The sequence below is a fragment of the Mustela lutreola genome, chromosome 15 (genome assembly GCF_030435805.1).
Source record: "Mustela lutreola isolate mMusLut2 chromosome 15, mMusLut2.pri, whole genome shotgun sequence".
Taxonomy (NCBI): Eukaryota; Metazoa; Chordata; class Mammalia; order Carnivora; family Mustelidae; genus Mustela; species Mustela lutreola.
This window is the reverse complement of record NC_081304.1, coordinates 44,502,589-44,527,060: the sequence shown is the minus strand read 5'-3', so window position 1 is coordinate 44,527,060 and position 24,472 is coordinate 44,502,589. Positions and strand designations below refer to the sequence as shown.

Genomic DNA, 24,472 nt, shown 5'->3' with positions numbered 1-24,472 from the left:
AGCACAACCTTTCATGTGACTATTACGATTTATAGAGAGCAAGCTATTAAACTGGAGAAACTGAAGCAATGTACACAGCATAACTCTGCTGCCTTCTCCCCTGCCCCCCAACAAACAGCTATTTCTATCATTTCCAGATGGTTCTACCATCACCGTGCAAACATAAGGGAGGAGAATTCACCAGAAAAGATGCTAAAAATAAGAAATCTGGACTTTCCTCAAACTTTGAGTACCTCTTGAAAAACAATTGTAGTCAAGCACTAAAAACCAGAGATTTCTTGTGTTTAGGGTTACTTAATAGCACATATTTATTCTGTATTAACCTACACAAATTTTTTGCTAATAGGAGTTGCGAAATGAACTGAAAGAAAAAAGTCCTCCTGTTGGCAGCAACGCTACATGATAATGAATGTTCGGAGCACTGAAATACATTACCAGAATGTCAGATTGTCTCTTTTCAAGGAGAATGTCTTACAACAGTAATCACAAAGTTCTTTCAAATTTATAAAAACCACCTCTTTGAAAAATGTTAAAAAGCAGAGTCCTAAAAGACTGCATCCTCTTATTCGTCCCTACATTGCTTTTTTAGGAATAGAATTCAGTTCTGCTATATTCCTACCATCCAATAATGCCGCCCAACAAAACCGATTTTTTTTTTTTTAAGATTTTAAAAATTTATTTGGCAGAGAGAGAGACAGTGAGAGAGGGAACACAAGCAGAGGGAGTCGGAGAGGGAGAAGCAGGCCTCCCGCCAAGCAGGAAGCCCAATGCGGGGGTCGATCCTAGGACCCTGGGACCATAACCTCAGCTGAAGGCAGACGCTTAACAACTGAGACACCCATGTGCCCCAATGCAACCAACTGATAACAAACGCCTCCCCAGATCTCCTTGGCCTCATGGTTACTGTCTTGGTGAGGTTCTTATCTTTTCTGGTCTAGAACATAGTCTCAATCTCCAGTCCTTTATAGCTACTACAAAACACAAATGAGATCATGCCCCTCCCTGCTTAAGATCTTTTCTGTCCACAAAATAAAGAATAGACTCTTTCACAAGGCGTACAAAATGCGACTCTACCTACCTATGCAGACTTTCACACTCTGCTGTCCTCCAAAGTACCAACTGATCTTTTAAGATCAGATGAAAACTGAATTCTTCCGTGACCCTGCCCTCAGCCCCTAAAGGCTGAGTCCTTCAGTTTCTCTTCTGAGATCTGGCTATTGCTTGTACTGCATCTACCACTTCCGTTGTATCTATGCCACACTAGAATTTTCTACTAGTGTCTCTCTTCTGCCCACAACAATGGTGAACTCCTTGAGGGCAGAGTATGTATTTCTTACTTTGTGCTTTCAATACCCTAGCACGGGCCCTAGGACACAGAAAGTCCATAGTGTGTATCTATTAGGTAAATGAAGGAAAGAATAAGTGAATGAGAAAAAAAAGATCAACTCTGGACTGTCACAAGGGTAAGGGGAGGTGATAGTGCCTTCCTTTCTGTTCTTCTCCCCTATCCCCTGAGAACAAGTCTGCCTTCTCCATTTGAGTCTCCTTTCTGGCAGCTCATAAGGCTCTGTTTGTCTGCTCTCTTTGCTACTTCATGCCCCCATGTGATATGGCGATTGGCCAGTTCTAAGTGTGAAGGAGTTAGGAAGGATGGGGGAAAGGGTGGTGATTTCCCTAGTATTCTGCCAAGCTCTGTTCTTACATTCCCTAATAGTCCTCTGGCATTTCCACTCTAAGATGGCACACTGAGCACATGCTGCAACCTCCCCTTCCTGCTCCAGATCCTGAGAAATAATAAAAAGGTTTTAATAAAAATCCAGAACCAGGCAAAAAAAGAAGAAGCATGCTAGAAACTCAGAACTGCTTGGTAGCACGGGCTTGAAGAAGGAAACCACTGCTGAAAACTGTTTTTCAAAAACGAAAGACATGAGGACAGTGGATCCCATGAGCAGGAGGGACCCTAAAGCAAATGCCAGCAGTCTATGTTGGGCTCTTGCAAGGGGAGTAATGAAGCCGGCTGGTGTCCAGGTCTGCATCCCTGCCTTGAACGCTCAGGTCATGGAATGGGTATGGGTCTGAGAACCTCTGTAGTGGCCAGAGGGCTGACAACATCCAGGCCGATCAGGGAGCCCCCAAGCCCAGCAGATCAGCCACTGGCATATCTACCTGGCAACTCCTCCAGCTCCAGACCCATGTCACCTAAGAAGAGCTATCTGTGGCTCTTAGCTGAGCAGCACATTCCACCCCTCTCTTAGCAGGTGGCAATAGAAGAGCAACCCTGATCAGGATGACAGAGAATCTCAAAGCCAAAAACGAGCTTTCAGTTAGAAATCACCAAACACTGGAGGAATGCCAATGCCAAGAAAGAGTTACCATGCTCAGCAAACCGAAAACCTTCTATCAGAGGACAAAGAAACAGAACAGGCAAATCAGAGCTTTAAAATACATATAATCTGGGGTGCCAAGGTGGCTCAGTTGGTTGCGTGACTGACTCCTGATTTTGGCTGGGGTCATGATCTCAGTCAAAGTTGTGGGATCAAGCCCTGTGCTGGGCTCTGCACTGGGCATGGAGTCTGCTTCAGAATCTCTCTCGCCCTCTCCCTCTGTATCACCCCCTCGTCCTCCCTAAAGAAAGAAAGAGAGAGGGGCGCCTGGGTGGCTCAGTGGATTAAGCCGCTGCCTTCGGCTCAGGTCATGATCTCAGTGTCCTGGGATCGAGCCCCGCATCGGGCTCTTTGCTCAGCGGGAGCCTGCTTCCTCCTCTCTCTCTGCCTGACTCTCCACCTACTTGTGATCTTTCTCTCTGTCAAATAAATTAATAAAATCTTTAAAAAAAAAAAAAAAAAAAAAGAAAGAAAGAGAGAAAGACTTAAAAGTTCCAGTATTCACATAATAGAAATTCCAAAAGAGAAAGCATAGAGAACAAAGCACAGAAACTACTCAAAGAAACAGAAGAAAGTGATTCCTCAGAACTGAAGAAACTCATGAGTCTTCGGACTGAAGATATGGTAAGTACAGAGCAACATGAAGGAAAAGAGACCTATATCCTAGTAAAATTCCTGACCAGCCCCTCTCCCTAATCTCAAAGGCTTCCACAGCAAAAGAAAAATGAAATGAAAATAGATGACCTTATTAAGGAGTTAAGAATCAGATTGACCAGATTTTTAACAGGCAACAAGAAATGCCAGACCAAAGATTCTCCCAGTCTATCATACAACAGCTAATGGGTAGAAGCAATCTGTGTATCCACCCACAGATGAATGGATGAACAAAATGTAGTGTATATATACAATGAAATATTCAGCCTTAAAAAGGTATGAAATTCTGAGACATTCTACAACACGGATAAACCCTGAAACATTTTACTAAGTAAAATAAGCCAGACACAAAAGAACAAATATTGTTTGATTCCATTTATATGAGGTACCTACACTAGGCAACTCAGAGAAACATAAAATAGAACACAGGTTCCCAGAGATGGGAAAGGAGATAATGGGCGTTACTCTTTAATGGATAAGAGTTTCTGTTTGGGGTAATGAAAAAGTTTTAGAAATAGAAGTGGTGATGGTTGTATAATATTGTGAATATAATTAACACTGTTGAGTTGCACACTTGAAAATTATTAACATGGTATATTTTATGTATATATTAACATGATTTAAACAAAAGAAAAAAAAGAAATAAGAAACCCGAATAGACCAATTAATAACCATGGAAGAAATCACAGCGAGAGTCAAAGATCTACCTTTAAGAGAGTAACACACCCAGATGGTTTTACAGGCAAGATCTACCAGCTCTGACAAAGTATCAATGTCCAGAATATATAGAAACAATAAGAAATAAATAAATAACTCAACAGACAAAAAGGCAACGGGTAACAGGCATTTCAGAGGAAACACAAACAGCCAATAATCAAAAGATAACTAGTCTCAGTAGTCACCAGGGAAATGGAAATGAAAGGAACACGATGCTATTTTTCATCCACCAGTTAAATAAAACAGGAAAAATGACAATATAAAGCTTTCTTGAAGGTATAGGGGGTGGGCACTCACATACTCTGCAGATGGTACTATAAAACAGATAAGGCCTCTTGGGAAGGCAAACGTGCAGTGGTTATTAAAATTTTAACTGGACTTTACCCATGACATAATCTTTCCTAAGGAAATATTTATCGATGTGCAAAAAGGGATCACTTTTAAAGATTAGAAGCAAACAACCTAGTGATAGGAAAATTATTAAATAATCTGTGGATGTTATACTACGGAATTCCAGGCATCAATTATAAAGAATGAGGTAGGGGCACTTGAGTTGCTTAGTTGGTTAAGCATCTGCCTTTGGCTCAGGTCATGATTCCAGGTTCTTGGGATCAAGTCCCACGTCGAGTTCCCTGCCCAGTGGGGAGTCTGCTTCTCCCTCTGCCTCTCCCCTCCATTTGTGCTCTCTCTCTTTCACTTTTGTGCATTCGTTCTTTCTCTCGCAAAAATAAAATCTTTAAAAAAATAAAATAAATTTAGAAGAATAAAAAGAACAAGGTAGGTTTGTATATCAGTGTGGAGAATCTCTAAAATACATCGTGAGGGTAAAACCAAAAAGTAAGTTTCAGAATGAAGCATATGGTGTGAAACCATTTATTTAAAACCAAACAGCCCAAACCCACAAACTGAAACTACAGATTTCTATGAGTGCACAGATAAAAATCAAGAGGAATCCACATTCACTTGATAATAGTCACTACTGTCACTGCCTGTACAAGCAGCACTAGGATCTCAAGGAAAGCTAAAGGGGACTTCAGTTCCATCTGTATATTTATTTGGCTTTTTTTTAAATAAAGAAAATGCATACCTATATTACTTACATAATTGCTTACATGATTAAAAATATAGAAACTTAAGGAAAAAGAGGCCTGTGGCAATCAGGCCTGATTAAGAAGACGGAAATGAGAATGCTGGCTGCTGTCAAGGGCCCAGCCCCTTTGTCTCTTCTTTGTTCAAGAAAGATTAGGATTCGTCAATTGTGACCATCTCTGCCTCCTCAGTATTCTCACTGCGGCTATTTCTAATAGAAAACACGCTCAATTTACTCCTCTCTTATTCTCCTTTAGAATCTTCACCTTCCTTCTAAGTATCAAGTCTCCTTCCTACTGGCTCTGAATCTGGGACTGAAACTCCCAAGAGGTAGGAAGAAAAGAAGAGGTGAAGTCATCATTTTGTCACATCTGAAGTTCTAGTGGCAAATGAGACTTTCTAAAAACTGCCACAACAGTACAGCCTGTCTCACGTGCTCTTTTCGTCAATGAGACTTTGCTGTTCCTCCAAGTGAGGGGCTGTGGGGAGACTACGTTCCTTCCTCTAATCCTGGCTGCCTTGCGACTCCCTCCCACAGTGACTTCCAAGGCCTAGTTCTCTTGGGAGGCCCATTCTTGGGACCCAGCCACCTAACCGTGAGGAAGACCAAGCAGCTCATGGAAGACAACCCAGCCGAGCTCCCAGCGGACAACAAGCACCAACTAGCCAGCCACGAGAGTGAGCCCTGGATCCCTCAGGCCCCCTCCTGACCCATCCCAGCTGATGCCGCATGGAGCGGAAGTGAGAGACATTCCTGCTGAGGCAGGTTAAATTACACAAGTGAAATACTTGTTGTTGTGAGCCATTAAATGTGGTGGTGGTTTGTTATAAGGAAACAAACAACTGGAACAGTTTTCCTCACAAATGCGGATGTCCACCTACATAATTCGCCAGCTGCCCCTCCAATGATGCCAGGCCAGCAGCAATCTAAGAGAGATTGCTTTAGAAGACATAGTAAGGAGTGGGAAAGGGGTGTAGACATCTATATTCCACCAAGTTACATGACATGACATCTGAGGGTCTCTCTTACAAGAAGATGCTGCAGTGAACATACTGAGCTAGCTGCTGAAGCACAGCCCAGCGCCATCTTCCTCTAAAGCAGAAGACTGTCTTCTCCAGCGACATTTTACCTTTCGGAAAGCTGCCGGATCTGTGGAATTCCCATATACTTGTGGAAGTGCTCCAGAACATTCATCACACCCTGAAGAAGATTAGCAACTTCTCCATATTGTCTTCGCCTGGTCATAGCTCTGCAAGGGAATAAGAAGTTGAGAATCTAGAAACACCCGAAGGACACAAGATACAGATATGGAACAACCTACTTTGAGCTCCAAAACAGACATCAACTTGATGTGGTAACCATTTACTGAGCGCTAATTGTATATGGTCTTGCACACTGGAGGTGGGGGAAAAAAAAAGAACTAATCAAACGCCTCAAAGTGATATCACTTAGTAAGAGAGACACAGCCAAGTACACGAGTGGGATAAATTGAGTTCTCAACAGAAATACACATTATGTCCTATGGGAGGTACAAAAGAATGTGTGGGTGATAGATTCTAATTGGGTGGGGACACAGAATCTGGGAAGACTATGGATTTGGGTTGGGTATTACGGGATTAGCAGACTTTTGACAGAAACAGGGATAGGAATGTTACTATCTAAGGATTACAGCATATGGGCAAACCAAACACATCTTCCCAAGATATAACAAAGGACATTTTTAGGCATTTATATGTTAACTCAAAGCTGTAGGTGTAAAGCCAATGCTAAGCAACTCTCCCAGACATGTCTACTTTCCCTATGGTTAATAAAGCTTAAATAAAAGGATGCTAATAAAAGCACTGGGAAGGTCAAATTTGTAGATCTAAATTTTTTATTAGGGTTGGAGTTTTAAATTAAATGTTCAATATACAACCTCCCTTAAGAAACATTAAAAAAAAAAAAAAAAAAAAAAAAAAGGAGGCATTTAAAAAGACAGGATCTTGGGGCGCCTGGGTGGCTCAGTGGGTTAAGCCTCTGCCTTCGGCTCAGGTCATGATCTCAGGGTCCTGGGATCGAGCCCCACATCGGGCTCTCTGCTCAGCGGGGAGCCTGCTTCCTCCTCTCTCTCTGCCTGCCTCTCTGTCTACTTGTGATCTCTCTGTCCAATAAATAAATAAAATCTTTAAAATAAATAAATAAATAAATAAATAAATAAATAAAAAGACAGGATCTTCAAACCAACTTGGGTTTATGGTGCTACTGCAGCCTGGTCGGATAGTCTGGTGGGAAGAGACATCTGGAGCATCTGGAGCAAGGGACAAGGAAACTGCTCTTCTAGTCTACCGCTGGCTGCCTCATATCTCTGATCACTACTCACAGGAGAATAGACTAGGGTTTGCTGGAGCTCATAACCTTCCTGGAGAGACCAGGAAGGAGTCTGACCCTGTCCACTTCCCAGCTTCAGACACTGCATCTAAATTTCTGTGAAGATGTTCTTTCTTGGTCTACACATGAGACACTACTGAGGCTGGGGCAGGGCAAATTCTCAGCCACGTCAGAATCTTGCTGGTAAAAGAGGCGTTTGGATTGCCTCTTATGGTAAATAACCAGTGCCTCCTTTGAATACTACTTCTAATGTCCTCAGCCATCATTCCCTACAGCTCCTCTATAAACCAAACAGGATGCAACCGTCTTTGAAAAAGTGGGTTTAAAAAAAAAAAAGGAATGAATGATAAATCAAGACTTTCTTTTTCTCTCTCTCTCACTTTCTCTCTCTTTCTTGCTTCCTTTCTTTTTTAAATCCCTGTTTCTATACAGAACATCCAACAGCATTGCAACTGAGCCCAACACAAGTAGGAAAACTTGCCCAGGCAGGGGCTATAGGGACAGAGTATGGTCCCGAATGACTCTGCTGGCCTTAATGGTAGAGATCCACCACATTTAAACAAGCCGTATTCTTGGAATCATCTTCCACACATTGTCTGGGTCCCTTCCACACTCACTTGCAACTCACTTCAGACTTTCAGGTGTTTGTGACATTTTGAACACCAGAGGGCACAAAGCCAAATGGTGACTAAACACTTGAGACCAATTTGCAGGAAGTGGGGCAGAAGAGTGAACCTTCCCTGGCTGAGTAAAATACCTATGATGCCATTTTCTTTACATGGCACGTTCATTTCCTGAGGACCCCAAAGAGAAAGTGGACGCTGCTTACTCGAGGGAATCCACGCCACCTGCTAACATGTGCAGATGGTTCAGTGTTGTGATCGACGTGGTCAGGTGGCGTTTGGCATGATCTAGCTGTTTAATATCACGGGTGATTTCTTTAACCTACGGAGTGAGAAACCACAGGAGAAAAAGGAAGAAGGTTTAGAAACATGGAAATCCGGGGCGCCGGGGTGGCTCAGTGAGTTAAAGCCTCTGCCTTCAGCTCAGGTCATGATCCCAGGGTCCTGGGATCAAGCCCCGCGTCGGTCTCTCTGCTCCGCAGGGAGCCTGCTTCCTCCCCTCTCTCTCTCTGCCTACTTGTGATTTCTCTCTCTCTGTCAAATAAAATCTTAAAAAAAAAAAAAAAAAAAAAAAAGAAACATGGAAATCCATCTGCAAGTAGCTCCACAAGAAAATAAGGCAAATGAAGCAAGGAAAAACAAAAAACAAAAAAACCTGAGGTTAGCCCCTGGAGAAAACACAGACATTCTCATCATATAAAATTGAAATACCTTCCAATCAGTCCATTTAAACCTCATCTGGCATTTCTTCAGAAGACTTTTTACCCAGAGGTACAAAATCCTCAACTGTGAGAACTAAATGAACTTTGTTTTTCACCCCAAAAGGAGCGATCCAAATGGCAATTTAGTATGGAGCTTACAGGGTCCAGGAGCCAAGTTTGGCACGTCTGCTCTGGAACAAGATCAGGAAAGTACGCTTTCTGACAGGAGGGCTACCAGGTTCGATACAGAATGGATAGTATTAGGCGACTAATTCTGTTGAAATGATCTTTATTCATGAAACCAAGGTTTACTGCCCAATCCCCAGCAAAGAAAGACTTGATCTCAAATCTCAAGAAGACTAAAATAATGTAACATATGCCTAACATATACTGTGAAGTCTTCAGGAGCAAGAAGATAACTGGGGAAGTAAAATTCAGACACTGTTGACCCAGTAGATCCAAGAGAAATAAACTCTACCTGGAAAACAAGTATATTTTAGTCACTAGAAAAGCACACTCAGTAATAAAAGTGGGAACAGTTCTCCAACTTTACTAACATCTAGGCAGAATGTCCAACTAGACTGCCTGAGCTCATGTTGACCAAGAAACTTTCTGAAGAGCAATTTGGTTTCCCAGGTTCTTTGATACCTAGAAGGAAGGGGAGTGCCCTGGACACTAGACACAAATATTCTAGTCCCTGGAAAGACCCAGCTCTCATTAAAAGTGAAAAACGTGGGGAGTTAGGTTCACATGATCTGATTTTTCAGTTTGATCACCCTGGGTGAACCCATAAAGTAAAGATGATGACCTTCACAGCTTTGTTCCACACCCACAAACCTGCTAAGCTGACCTGGATCTTGGCAGTAAAAGTCTCTCTCACAGGGACTCCTCCCATCAAGCCCCCTCTCCCTGTTACTCTCAGGCCATCAAAGTATCTCTACATCTGTTCCCTGGGGGTAGGAGCAGGGGTATGGGAATAGGCTGAGAACTTCTTCCCGGAATAACTGAGCTTAGGGAAAAACAAGATCAGGAGTGGTACAGTGAACTAGTATAGGAGTTTGGTCCTAGGATCTGATAACCCACTTCCAACACTGACTCATCACCCACTTTTCTACAGAAAAATCCCTGCACCTCTTCTGAGCTTCCTCAGAAGTCTTTGACTATTGCATTAAGAATCACAGTCATCTGTGACTCTTCTCATTCCCACATCATTATTCAGCCACTAAATATTCTTTCTGTGCCTCATCACAAAAACTGCCCCTGTCTACTCATCCTCATCCTTCAGGCCCTCCCTGGAGCTCTGCACCAGAAGTGACTGGTTTCTCCATTCCCAGTACCTTCCGTCTCTCCCCATCACATATCCTGTCTTTCCTGAACAAATGGAGCTCATGCAAAGGATGCTCAGGTCAAAGTCACAGGGATCATTATACCTGGAGTTAATGTGCCTGAACTGTAGCCAGGGGCAGCCAAAAAAGGACGAAACATGCTATGGTAGGTTTTGGAGTTAGGCAGCTTTAGGGTTGAATCTCAGCTCTTCCACTCACCAACTCTGTGTCCTAGAATAAGCTCCTTAGCTTCACTGAGTCGGTTTCCTCACCTGTAAGATGGATAATCACAGGGGCACCTCTGTGTCTCATTCAGTTACGCGTTTGCCTTGGGGGCCAGGGCCCTGTGATCCAGATCTAAGCCCAAGGCAGATGCTTAACCAACTAAGCCATCCAGGTGCCCCAATATATAAAATCTTTTTAAAAAAAATGGGTAATCATAAAATAATAATGATAATAAAACCTAGTTGATTAAGTTGCTGTGAAAGCTAAATTAGATTACTTGTATCAAAGGATATCTATGACAGTAGCTGGCACCCTGAAGAAGCTCAACGAACATCCATTCTCTCTCCAGTCCCTCTTCTTCCTCCCTTTAGCAAAGCACGAGCCAGGAGAGCAAACTGCTGGAAAATAAAACATCTACTAACTCTCGCTCTTCAGTGAACAGTGGATGGTGCTGAGGCAACACATCCTTGGGGAAAGAACCATAAATCTGAATCCCTCTCAGATGACAGCTGCCTCTCAAAGCCTTCTGAATTCTGCGACAAAGCACAAATATTCATATCTTCCCTCCGATGAAAGGGTTCTGTTCCTCTGACCCCTCCTTTGGTAGTTAAGGCCCGTAACACTGCCTGCCTGGAAGGAGGAAGAGAAGAGCTGACGGTAAGAACAGCAACAACCGATTCTCACTCAGGGGCTGTGGGTGTCACACGTGATCTCAATTAATCCCCACAATCCTGGGATGTACCCAGGACTATTACCTCCATTTTACAGTGATGAAACCAGGCACAGATGGGTTGATTGACTTGCCATGGTTTGTAAGTAGAGGTGCTGGATCCCAACGCAGGCAGCCTGCCTTCAGAGGTTGTGTGCTGCACCACTCTGTCAAGCTGTCCATCCCCCTCCCACTCCATATCCTTCCCTATCTTGCCAAACGGCCACTGAAAGAGAGCTGCAGGATACACAGAAAGGTGACAGCAGTTCTGTTCCTGTAGTAATAAATCAGAAGAGGATGTAGGGCAAGAAGGATTCGGGAGTTTCTGTAACCAAAAGAAGTAGGGGGGGAAATGACGTAAGTAATGACTTTAGTCACAAGCTTAGTACTATGCTCAGTGCCCTTCATACATTTAATTTTCCAATAGTCATTTAAGGCAGGTGTTATCATACTTATTTTGCACCTGAAGAAACTGGAATTCAGACATAATTCAGAGATACGACACTATGTGGTCAGAATGCGAGTGCAGGAGCTAACATTTTACGGTGTCCCCTCACGGAGCAGGAGTGGGGTAGGCTGGATTCCCAACGAGCAGATAGGCCTCCTGTGTACATCACCAGGAAACACAAATTTGTCAAGGGAGAACTTAATCAAAACCATAAGCACGTATCGTGGCAGGAGACGCACCCCCTCCTCCCAGATCCAGTAGCAGTTTTCACGCTACACCATATTATATGTTGTGTATCTCAACTGAGAAATATATGACATATAAAAATGCCAGCAAAAGGAATCCGAAATGACTAGAAAACTATTTTGGGGAGAGAAGAAGAAAACTTTTTCCATTTAAAAATAGGGCTGCAACTGCAGGGCAGCTGGGAGGTGAGTCACTGTATGTCTAGCAGCTCCTCTTGAATCGATCTGGAAGGTACTCCCAGGCCTTGATTCAGAGATGTGGGTGCTGTGGCTGGCAGTGAGTGGGAGAAAAAGCCCAGTAATCAGAATGACTGGACAAGAACTGAACTTTCTCTTCGAGCGCAAGAAAGTTTGGAAGAAACGAAACTCACCATTTGCTCTGATTTTTCTGCTTTGTCTTTGATATCTTTGATTTTGCCAAAGAGTTGCTGAATAGCTTTCTGAGCCTCTTCAAGTGCCTAGAGTAAGAATGACAAACATGAAGCAACACAAGACAGCACCAGTCATTAACCCATAATCATGTCTAGTTTCAGAAGAAAACTACCACAAAGCTCTCTGGATTCACTATACTTGTGTGGACAATTTCACAGTGCCCAAGCGGTAGACAGACTCTAGCATTCAGATACAGGCAAATACACAGGATTCTTGCCAATCTGAATCATAAAGTTTTAATTTAAAAAATGAGCTCCCTCCATCCATCTCAGGGATTACTACAGGTTTTTTAAAAACTTTTTTATTTTATTTAGTTTTATTTTATTAATTTTATTTATTAAATTCAATTAATTAACCCAGAGTGTATTATTAGTTTCAGATGTAGAGTTCAGTGATTCATCAGTTGCATATGACACCCAAGGCTCTTTACATCACGTGTCCTCATTAATGCCCATCATCCAGTTACCCCATCTCACCCTACTCACCCTCCCCTCTAGCAGCCCTCAGTTTATTTCTTATAGTCAGAAGAGTCTTATGGCTTGTCTCCCTCTCTGATTTCGTCTTATTGCAGTGTTTCATCCCTTAGGGATTATTACATTATTGATAACAACACATAAATAAGACATGCACATTTGTGCCTTTTTGTGCATCTGTTTGTACATGCACACATCCATAATAACCATCAAAGCTTATAGAGAGACACAGGTGGCTGTAAGTTGGGAGAAATTCTGAATCTTGAAAGTTCCAGCAGACTGTACTTTCAACAAAATCAACCATACCTGGGGATTCCAGAACTGTGGCAAACCTTACAGACGTTTCTAGTACCCTGTTTAGAAACCTATGACATGAAGTTAGAAAGAGACACTTGAAACTAACGGTGAGGGGCGCCTGGGTGGCTTAGTGGGTTAATCAGTGCATCAAAGCCTCTACCTTTGGCTCAGGTCATGATCCCAGGGTCCTGGGACCGAGCCCCGCAAAGAGCTCCCTGCTCAGCGGGGAGCCTGCTTCCCCTTCTCTCCCTGCCTCCCTCTCTGCCTACTTGTGATCTGTCAAATAAATAAAATCTTAAAAAAAAAAAAAAAAAAAACACATCAAAAAACAAACTAATGGTGAGCCAAAGGCTTCTTACTGGAAAACTGAGAAGATAGATGCCACACATTAAAAGTACGCTAAGCCATGGTCATGTCTGTGAGTAGGGGAAGCAATGTTCGCGGAGTTGTCAGGGTGCTAAAACCACACATGTGCAGAACATTTGTACTTGGAAAAGATGCGGCAGCCAGAACAACTAACACTGCATTTCATCAAACATACTTTATTTACGTTGGACTGAAGAGTGGTCTGTCCCAACCAGTCCTCACAAGCCCTCTCTGAATGTAACGATAAGGCCAGTGTAAGCCTAGAGCCGTGTGCGGCCCTCACAGCCTGCATAGGGAAGCAGTCATGCTCCCTGACAGCGCCACCCCACAGAGCCGAGACGAAGGGAGAAGAACAGAAGCCTGGACAGAATGATTTGGACTCCTGTGTCCAGCTATACCCAATGAAAAAGCTACCTCTGGACCACAAACTCACACGTCTTCTCTTTGCACTTAAAAAAAAATCCCCCCAAAACAAACGTGGGGTGGCTTCTTCTGCAAATTCTTTCCTGGCTGGAGGCAGGGTTTGTGCCTTCCTTTCCTTTGTAGGTTTCCCAGGCTGTCCACTTCTGATACTGGGACTCCTTGTTGCTTCTGGAGTTCCTTGCCCTGTGTGCGGCTCAATCCCAAACAGGAGATGCATACACTCAGCTGTCGCACATGACTGTGTTACGGCTTCTAACATGCATGTCCAGAAGGTCCTCTGAGAAGCCATTCCTTTAGTCCACTGTGGCTGAGCCTGAGGGGACATTATTCTGGCAGCGGTTTATACCCCCTCCTGGGGCAGACCAGGTCGGCGCATGTTCTCCCTGCTGGATCGCTTCACTTGTATCTACAAAGGTTTGTGAGCAAAGGAGTTTTACACTCGTGATTTCTGCCACCTGGACATAGGATCTTAATCACCAGAAGGTCTGGTCTTCAAACAAGAGTTGGCATTGCTCCTGGAGCCCCAAATTCCTAACTTGGGAAATGTTACCTACAAAGTAGGAAATGATCGAAAGATGAGACGAAATGGAAATGGGTCACACTGAGCAGCTTCTCTCAACCCCATTCTGTCCCGAGAGGGTGACTCACTTGACCATCTTTTCTCCCAGTTTCATGCCATCCTGCCCTTCTCATTCTAGGACTCAGCACCCCCAAATTGGCTGTGGTGGTGCGAGAAAACCCTGTGTTTTCCAGCCAGTAGGCAGCAGTGTGAGGCCTGCCTCTGCCGTCTCACTCTGTGTGCAACTTCTCTGGGCATCTGTTTCCTCATCTGCAAAGTGGTGATAATGGCACTTACTTCCACGGTTCTGGGGAAGGCTCAGTGACATAACAGGTGTAAAAAACTGCACAAATATTAGGTTTATTTCCAGGGCTCAGGACGACCCAAGCAAATGCATGCTGCACCTCTGCACAGACACAAAGAGACATGCACATATAATGTTCCCTTGACCATGACTTTCCTTCTCATTATGACCACAGGGCTGCCCACTATCTGATGATTCCTACCCTAAGCCCTTCCCTGAGTGAATCCTCGTCTACTCATTCCACCTCCCCATCCCAAGAATTCACTTCCTCATTTCTAAAATTCACCTCCTCAAAACCAGCATATAAGCAAGAGTCTTTCGAGCGCTGCTTACTACCATTATCACCCAACTTCAGACTTCCTAAGATTATGACAAACCAAGTCCTACCAATATTAAAATGATAAAAAGGAATAAAAAATACCAAATCTCCATTTACAACCAAAGGAGGGAAGTTTCAAAATAAAATGTTCAACACAGCCACCAACAGTGTGCAAATCTCTGCTGTATCCCATGGCCTAGTTCAAATGCCACTTCTTCCCCTTCCCTCCCAGTGCCCTCGCCTGTAAACACACATGCAGCACACGGTGGAATCAATTCATTCAGCCTAGGTTTCCCAGGCTGTCCACTTCTGATACTGGGACTCCTTGTTGCTTCTGGAGTTCCTTGCCCTGTGTGCGGCTCAATCCCAAACAGGAGATGCATACACTGAGCTGTCGCACATGACTGTGTTACGGCTTCTAATATGCATGTCCAGAAGGTCCTCTGAGAAGCCATTCCTTTAGTCCACTGTGGCTGAGCCTGAGGGGACATTATTCTGGCAGCGGCTTATACCCCCTCCTGGGGCAGACCAGGTTGGCTGTCTGGGTGTCTGGGTGTCTCTGACCCTTTACGCATACTTAACATTTTTAATAATTTTGGGGGGGATGTGTCTTTTGGTTGGACCATGACATCCCTAACAGGGATGGATGTATCTCATTCATTGTGACTTACTGGCACTGAAGGCAGTGCCTAGAATACTACAGTAGGCTCTCAATACATTTATTAAGTTGAATTTTAAAATCCATCATGGGGTATACACACACACACACACACACACACTCCATCTTTGCTCTCAGGAAAGTTAGGTAACAAATACATTAACCACAGTAGTTCTGGCTATGCCAGCATTTCAACTGCAGACCTTCTTTCAAGCAATATAATTCAGTTTTGCAATCCTCCCATACTGAAAAAAATACAGGCTAATTAACCTAGACAATGAGACAGGAAAATGTTTTACCTTGCTATGCTATCAAATTTTATAAAACCGTAGCTAGAGTAGTAAATTATTCACTCATATATAGGGGTGTGTGTTTGTGTGTGTGTGTATGTATACACATATATATACACACACACAATTATGTATTTTTCATATATATACTTTATATATATGTATATAAAATTTCATCCACCCCAGAACCTTCCATATATTCCTCTCCTCTCCATTTATGAAAGGAATTTTTCTATTATTGTCTTTGAATAAACTATATTTTTAGATTATCTCAGATATCTGTAAACACTAGATCATAATTTTTCCTTCAGAAATAATTGCTAAATCATTGTGTTTGGCCATGCTGCTCAGGAACTAGAACAAATTTTAATATCCACTTTATTCAATCAACAAACATGATACTAGAGATGCAGGGATAAAAAATGTAATTCCTGCTCTCAAGGAGTTTATATTCTAATAAGGCAAATAAGATAATAAATAGTAAAGCACTGAGATATGATAAAGATATGTACAGAATGTTGTGGGAGCCCAGAGATCCCATCGCCAGCACTGGCTTTTGTTTGTCTGTTCATTCACTTGGGAGGAGGAGAGAAAGAGAAGGAAGGGACGCCACATATTCACCGTGAAGGCCACAACTTCACAAACTACGATTTAAGCCAGAATGTTTTAAAATAATAGCAGTAAAAGTAGGGAGTACTTTAAATATGCTATTTTAATTAATAACTTAAATTAATAATACATTAATAAATTAATAATTTTAAAATGCTATTAAAACTGCTATTTTTCAAATCTATACTCTTGCCACAAATTCTCACTTTCCAGCCACAGAGACCCTCACTGTCTTGTGACTGAAGACAACCTCTATCTGAACTGTTACTCTGTCAGCATCTCATTAATTCATTCCTTCTATCATTCAACATTTATTTATTTATTTGACAGAGAGAGAGAGAGAGAGAGCACACGCAGGGGAAGTAGCAAAGAGAGAGGGAGAAGCAGGCTTCCCGCTGAGCAGGGAGCCCAACACAGGCCTCGATCCCAGGACTCCAGGACCAAGACCTGAGCCGAAGGCAGACACTTAACTGACTGAGCCCCCCAGGCGCCCCATCAACAAATACTTACTGAGCATCTTTCATGCACCAGGTATTCCTCTAAGCACTGAAAACCCAACAGCGGATAAGACAGACATGGTCCTTCTCCCTGTCCTCAAGGAACTTACTCCGGGAAGTGGTATGTGGGGGAAGATACTGGAAAAAAACACAACTAACTGAAGAAAGGAAGGAGAAAATTTCAGAGAGGGACAGGGCAGTGGGAGTGAGGGAGATGGTTGGTCACAGAAGAAAGAACATATGAATTGGGACCTGCAGGATGAGGAAGAGTCTGGATTTTCAGATCTGGAGTAAGAGAATTCCAAGTAGAGAGAACAGCAAATAAAAGATCTTAATGCAGAAAAAGACCTCGGTGTTTGGAAGGACCAAAAGTAAGGCAGTGGATGGCAGGGTCATCGAGTGGGAAGTGCCAATAATTTGGAGAAGCAGGCAGTTGCTGAAGCCTGGGGGGCCGCAAAGGCCTGGTAAAATCACGGGATTTTGTTCGAAGTGCAATGAGAAGCCACTGAAGGCTTTTAAAGAAGGGACTGGCAAATGGTTTACATGCATAAAAGACCACCCTGGCTGCTGTGTGGCAGGGGCTATAAGAGGCAGGCATGAAAGAAGAGACTGCTGGGAAGGGCTGGTCTAGGTGAGAAACAGGGCAGGTCTAGAGCAGGCTGCCAGTGGTGCTGGGAAGCAGCTCAGTGACTGGGATTTCTGGGAAGATCTCACCTGTGGGACTCACTGATGACTGAATGTGGCTAATGAGGAAAAGGAAAGAATCAAGGATTACTCTTTGGACTCAGAGCTCAGCACTGAGTCTGCCTGTCCCTCTCCCCTTGCTCCTACCACTTGTGCATGCACATGTGCTCTCTCAAATAAATAAATATTCTTTAGAAATTTATGTACACTAGGATCGAGAATTACCACTGATTTTGACAACAGGGACGTTGCTGACGACCTTAACAAGAGCAGCTGCAGTGCAGTCAAGGGGATGGAAGTGGATTGTGACGATGTGATAAACGGAGGCGAGTACAGAGCAGGGGCCGCCACACAAAATATTTACTATATGACTTAGGAGGAAAAGGCTGCTGACCCCTGGTGTAGATTATTTTTTCAACACGTGTTTGCTACAAGAGGTGAGAAAAATGGGGCAACAGATGGGAGTGAAGGGAGGACATTTTGAAGACGAGCAATGCTTGCACCTGCCAAGTGTGGGAATAATTCAACAGAAGAGGAGAAGCTGCTTCGGGAGTCTGGGAGGGGGGATGGTAATGGGACAATAAGAGAAGAGACAAACTTTTTTTTTTTTTTAAAGATTTTATTTATTTATTTGAGAGAGAGACAGGGAGAGAGAGCATGAGTGAGGAGAAGGGCAGAGAGAGAAGCAGACTCCCCGTGGAGCTGGGAGCCCAATGCGGGACTCGATCCCGGGACTCCGAGACCATGACCCGAGCCAAAGGCAGCTATCCAACCAACTGAGCCACCCAGGCGTCCCGAGACAAACTTTTTTACAAAGTTCTGAGATTATTTAGTGTATAAATGTTAGTTCTTGGGGCGTCTGGGTGGCTCAGGCAGTTGGGTGTCCAACTCTCGGTTTTGGCTCAGGTCATGATCTCACAGTCGTGGGACTGAGGCCCCGAGTCAGGCTCAGCGCAGAGCTGAGTGTGGAGCCTGCCTGGCCTTGTCTCCTTCTGCCCCCGCCCCCCCACTATTCACGTCTGTGCACGTCCACGCACACTCTCTCTAAAAAAAAATGTATTAGCTCTCAAATAAGGCTGTAAATGTCCTTCAGAGTGTAGACCAAGGACACGACTGGCATTCTTATATCCCCTATAGGTTCAGGCAATCACCCATTCTGGCTGCCAGAAGGACAGGCCCAGTTTCTGACTACTGTCTCAGTATAATTATTAACAGCTTCTTCTGGAAAGTGAGTCTAGGGACTGAGTATATATACGGTCACATCACCTACAGCATCTAACCAAAGCCAGAGCACAGCTGGAACTTGCCAAGCACTTGCCAAATCATTACAACTGTCACAGGGCACTTCCAGAGGAGCAGCCATGCTGAGACCACTGCTCTGAATGCGGGGTGCTGACACCCCTGTCTTTCCCTAACTAGCAGTGGTTCAAAAGCGTTGTACCACGCTTTCTGTAACTGTTTTCTACCTGGCAAATACGGAGTCTCATGCCCCTGATGCTGCAAGGGGTCAATAAATTCTAAACCCTCTGAAGTCTTCTAAAAAGTGTCAGGTCATGGTATAAAAAAGCACTACCTGAAAGGCAACTGTCCACCAGCAAGGACTGGCTTTTTGGGGGCACAGCTTGCACAGAATTATGTGATATTACTGATCATGTCATGCACAGTGATGCTCTTATGGCATTAAAAGAACCATCTTCGGGGACGCCTGGGTGGCTCAGTTGGTTAAGCAGCTGCCTTCGGCTCAGGTCATGATCCCAGCGTCCTGGGATCGAGTCCCACATCGGGCTCCTTGCTCAGCAGGGAGCCTGCTTCTCCCTCTGCCTCTGCCTGCCATTCTGTCTGCCTGTGTTTGCTCTCTCCCCCTCTCTCTCTCTCTGATAAATAAATAAAATCTTTATAAAAAAAAAAAAAAAAAAAAAAAGAACCATCTTCTAGCCAAATATCCTAAGACACATGACATTCAGCTGAGAAAGGCTAAAAGGACCAAGTTCAATACTTGGGTGTAAGGTCTGAAGAAGCGTGCATGATCCCTTCTCAGACAGTTTCCAGTCGAAGCTCCTTTAGATCTGGCATCCTACCAGAACTGTCTTTGCTGAAGGTACCACGTTTTTCTTCCAGCAAACAAGATCGACACAATCCTCCATTTCACAGTCTTAAAGAAAGATAAATTGTTTGCCAGATTTTTTTTTCATACTGGAATACTTCTCGTTATAAAAATGTATGAAGTTGAGGAAATTTAATACAACTCCTTTTCCAGAAGTCAACAGGGTTCTTCTGAAGCTTATTCCATTAAGCCCGTCCATTCTCAACACACACCCTGATGTCTGCTATCTAATCTCTAATAATCAATGACATGGGAAGCGTTTTGTCATTCAGAAGGAAGGATCATTAAGGACTTATAAAAGGTTTAGATTTTATTTTCAAGTAACGCTAAAATACTTTTATTACCTGGCTAATCAGAAAATGTGCTGAAAGATAGATTCTGGAGCTGTCCCTAGAAACTCTTTAAAAGAAAATGTGGCTACTTTCCCACTCCAGGCTGTATGTGGATTAAAAACAGAAGTAAGCACCCAAAAATGTCTGCTTTCAATCTCCCCTTACTGGAATTTCTAAACCAAGCACAGAAGCGTGGCTACCGCCTGAATTCGAGGGTGTTACTAAGCGGCAGTTACTACAGTGGTCCTCCTTAGAAACTCTAATTCTACCGCTGGGAGAGACAAAGCCTCCCACTGAGCTGGCTTAGAAGGTGGAGCAGAACCAATTAGGCAATCTCTGTATTTTTGTGCATCATTAACCGTAACTGTTATTCATTTTCCTTGCCTCCCAAAGTAGACCCCAAACAGACCATACCAAAGCCACGTTAGGTCATGTGCACAGAAGACAAGCAGCATGGAACCTGGCGCTGCAGACTCTACTGCTTTTTGCTTTCATCTTAAAAAAAAAATTTTTTTTTCCAGAACTGTCATTTGCCACCTGTGTAGACAGAGATCTGAGTCAGTGGAAATGCCTTGAGAAATTAATATCCCCTTTGGCTCTTAGAGGCATGTAATTTTGTAGTTTGCTCTATCAGAGAACTGTATCGCTTTTATCCCGTGAGTCCACACAGCCTCTAAGAGATCTGAAACCAAGATCCCATTTGTCACCACTGCAGGAAGGAGGAAAAGGTTAATCATTTTCAGAAGAAGTGGTATGGCTTCATGTTCCTTGAAAAAATACAGTGCTAATACTCAGGCTTCCTGGGAAGAAAGTTTTATATTTTCCCACTATTCTGCTATCATTTCTGTGGCCCAACTTTACATCTGTCTGCCAGTTCCTTTCCTATTGTTTGGAAAAGCAGTGCAACATATTAGTAAAGAGCAGGGTTTCTGAACAAGCAGACTGAGATTTGAGTGTTGGCCTTGCCACTTACTGTGTGATCTCTACCAAGCCGCTTTACCTCTAGGAGGCACAAGCTCACCATTCCTAGAACAGAAGCTCCGCCCACAAAGACAATTTGTCAGGAAGGGAAACAGGGTTTATTTGTGAACACCTTTGGAACTGTCTACCCAGTTCCTTCCTTCTGGGAACCTTCCTCTCATCGTGTTCTTATGGAGTCTGCTGTCTCAGAAGCAGGCCTGGTCTATGCTGAGCCAAACAGTTTTCTTGTGATTTTCCAGAATAAATTGGCAAAGAGTGTTCACCTCTCTCTGGTGGGAGCCCCAACATGAGAAGCTAAGTTAGGAGCAGCAGGTTCCCCTGTAAGGGAAAGAGGCTGGTCTCCAGATAGGGATGATGAAGCCAACACATGCAGAGAGACAGACAAAGAGAAAAATTCTGAGCACTATTCCAATCCCGGCTCCAATTTTTGATAAGCTCAGCTGAGACAATACGCTTCCACGGTCTGACTTCAACTTCTTCAAAACAAGACATGAGTACCTTTCAAATAGTCCCCCTTTTGACCTAAGCCCGCTTGAACTGGGATTTTGTCTTCTGTACCTGAGAGAGTCCTAACCGAGGACTCAGTTCATAAGAGGGACTCACTAAATGGCCATGACTAATATTATTCCCAGATCTCCCAGATGGGAGTACGATATTTCAAATGTGACTATCCCTTCAATGGCCAAAGGTTGCCGACCCATCCTTTAGCGTTTGTAAGTAAGCTGGTTAAGGTCAACATCTGCAGGCATATGCAGAAGAATGGCTCATGGATCAGGGAAACTGTACCTTTGAACTATGCTGAAAATGAGACATTCTCCAGGAAAAAAAGAAAAAAGTCTCAATCTTTTGTTCATTTCTTCAATAAAAAGTAAGCCTATTATATGTACTATGTTAGACACTGAGGAGAGAAGATCACTAGATGGGGACCCATCTTTAAAGAGCTCATAAGGAATACACATAAGAAATAGAAATAACTGTAAAATAATGACACAAAGAGGGCACATGTAAATAATGCTAGAATCATTTGGAAAGCAAGGGACATCTACCAGAGGTAGACAGCTAGGGATAAGTAGCCTTTATTTATAGAATGTCCCTTGTTTTGATACTGTCTGCCACCCCTGGCATTGCCAAGAGCTGTTGCTATGGAAACAGGAGAGGTGCTTGAAGAAGCCGATAATCACAATGCAGCCCATTCCCCCCACAAGGGCGCCCAATAGTAGTGGAGAGTACAGGAATCTCACAGCTATGGATGGCTGCATGCGCAATTTCCCCGTATCCTAGAACACACCGGGGACGTTCTAGGTCTGCCAGAAATCATCAAATGCCAGATGGGCACCCATGAGATATGACTTGCTGGTCTCAACCCTAACTCCTCCACTGGCCATTCAGAACCCTTAAATATAAAGTGGTTTTATTCAAAGCACAGATTTCTTGCCAAGTTTGTGAACCAAATGAATGTAGAGGGCAAAAGGAGTAATTCTCACCTTATTTGTTAAAATGCTCCGTTCCACCTAAGTCACTTTTATTTATGATTTCTGCAAACCACATCCACTGAAAACATGAACCAGAGAGTTCATTTTTATTGTTTTTAGGAGACAAGCCAGAAGTTAGAATCTAAGACGAGACTGGGACACAAATGCAGCAGTGCCCAAACAAGACTAAACACTGACCTTTTCCAGTTCTGCTTCTATCTGTTATCGCCCATAACTGAAAACAACTCAGCCCTGACAGAGCTGGGAGCGGCGAATGCATCTGAGCACACCTCGCCCTGCAGAACTGCAACCTAGCGCACTAGCACACTGAAAGCAATAACCCCGACTGGCAGCGAGAAGGAAGTGTTTAAACAAACGTCTCAGCGAAACAAAAGGTACAGAAATTCAGTTTTTAGGAGATGGGGCACGCTTCAAGGAACCATTTGTCCAAGTTTAACGAAGGACTGCTTCCCACAAACAGCTCAGACTTCCCGGTTGCCAAGTTAAATTTGAAGCCCCCATATTTTACTGCTACTCCTTATTTTAGTCATTTAGAAACTCTCACCTAGGTCATGAGTTTTTATTCAGAAGAAAATCCCCTTTCGTGCTGACATCTGGGTGTTCCTCCAGCTGATTTTGGAGATACCTTCTGTACCAAATGCCCTTTAGGCTATGGACCAGACCCACCCCCCCACCTTGGGGTTTCATCCGTGATCTTCTCTTCCTATTTCACTGAACTCTCTCCAATACCTCAGGTGCACAAAGACCACACAGCTCTCTCTGTGTATCCCTGAGCTCTTCTTTCAGCCTGGTTTCCTGATCATGCTGAGATGGATCCAGAGGGTTAATCAGGCCACAGTCACTTTCATTGCTAGGATTCCTTTGGGAACCCCTTAACTTTTCAGGCTCTGAAGTAGAAAAATGTGGCTCCCAAATCTTCTAAATTTTGCCACTCTTTCAAAAGAGAATTTGGGATGGGCAAGTACACAGCATCCTGGAATCAGAAAATCTGGATTTCTGATTCACTGAGTGTGACATGGGCCAAGTCACACATTCGTCAAGATCAATGTGTGCACAATATGTTGTAGAAGGTAAGATAAACATATTTATGTTGTAGTAAAACATTAGCATTTTAGGTCCAGACAAATGTCTCCAAATTTACCTTCTTTCAAAGCAACTCAAACATGTCTTCGCTTATAGTGAACCCATCAAGAAAGACCTACTAGTCTTATGACAGTTCCGTCTTAATTCTAGAGAAGAGGGTAACTACACGCCTGACAAATGTACTGGAGCCTGGGGCTCCAGGGTGGCTCAGTTGGTTAAACGTCTACCTTTGTTGGGTTCCCCAATAATGGGTCCGTGATTAAAGGAGCAAGACTGATAGAAAGCGAAGGTCAAGCAAAGCAAAGGTCAAGCAAAGCTTTATTTTGCGCCAAGCATTGAGAATCAAACCGACCATTCGGGGATCTCCTCTTACAGAGAGGGCAACCCCTCCCTGCCTTACAGTCTAACTTTTATAGAGCAAAGGCCATGTGGTTGGGCCTGGCCACACACAGGTGGCCAATGAGATTGTAACACACAGAGGAAGCTGCACAGTCATGCTAGGTCACACACGGGTGGCCAACTGAATTACAATTCACCCCATAGGAGCTATTTGAACTAGCCTATCACCTTAGTCAGAATTGGCGCCCAAAAGGCGGGGCCCACACTCCTTGGTAGCTAGGGAGACAGTATGTGTGCTTTACTGATTGGATGTCTCTACTCGACCAGACCCACCATTGTATTTGGGCTTTGTTACCTGGGACTGGTTTCCTGTGCTTGGCTTTTAAGTAAGTTCCCCTGAGGGGGCAGGGTCAATTTAAGTTTTACCGCTTAAACAACAAAATGGCTGTTCAACCAGGGTGGGACCGCTCTAGCTGAATAGGCCCTTACACTTCCAGCTCAGGTAATGATCCTAGGGTCCTGGGATTGAGGACTACATCAGGCTTTCCTGCTCAACGGGGAATGCTCAATGCCTGTTCTCACTCTCCAGCCCCCCCAAATAAATAAATAAAATCCTTTAAAAAAAAAAAAATGTACTGGGCGCCTGGGTGGCTCAGTGGGTTGAGCTGCTGCCTCCGGCTCGGGTCCTGATCTCAGGGTCCTGGGATCGAGTCCTGCATTGGGCTCTCTGCTCAGCAGGGA

General features: G+C 43.7%; 1 protein-coding gene across 1 annotated transcript in view; it reads right to left on the bottom strand.

Moving 5' to 3' along the window:
- VPS53 (VPS53 subunit of GARP complex) overlaps positions 1-24,472 on the bottom strand; it is a 139,888-nt gene that overhangs the window by 90,731 nt on the left and 24,685 nt on the right. The window contains exons 5-7 of the mRNA XM_059148582.1: positions 11,860-11,946; positions 8,042-8,157; positions 5,975-6,094 (exon numbers count right to left, since the gene is read on the bottom strand). Of these exons, the coding sequence (XP_059004565.1) occupies positions 5,975-6,094; positions 8,042-8,157; positions 11,860-11,946 (323 nt within the window). The remainder of the gene's footprint in view (positions 1-5,974; positions 6,095-8,041; positions 8,158-11,859; positions 11,947-24,472) is intronic.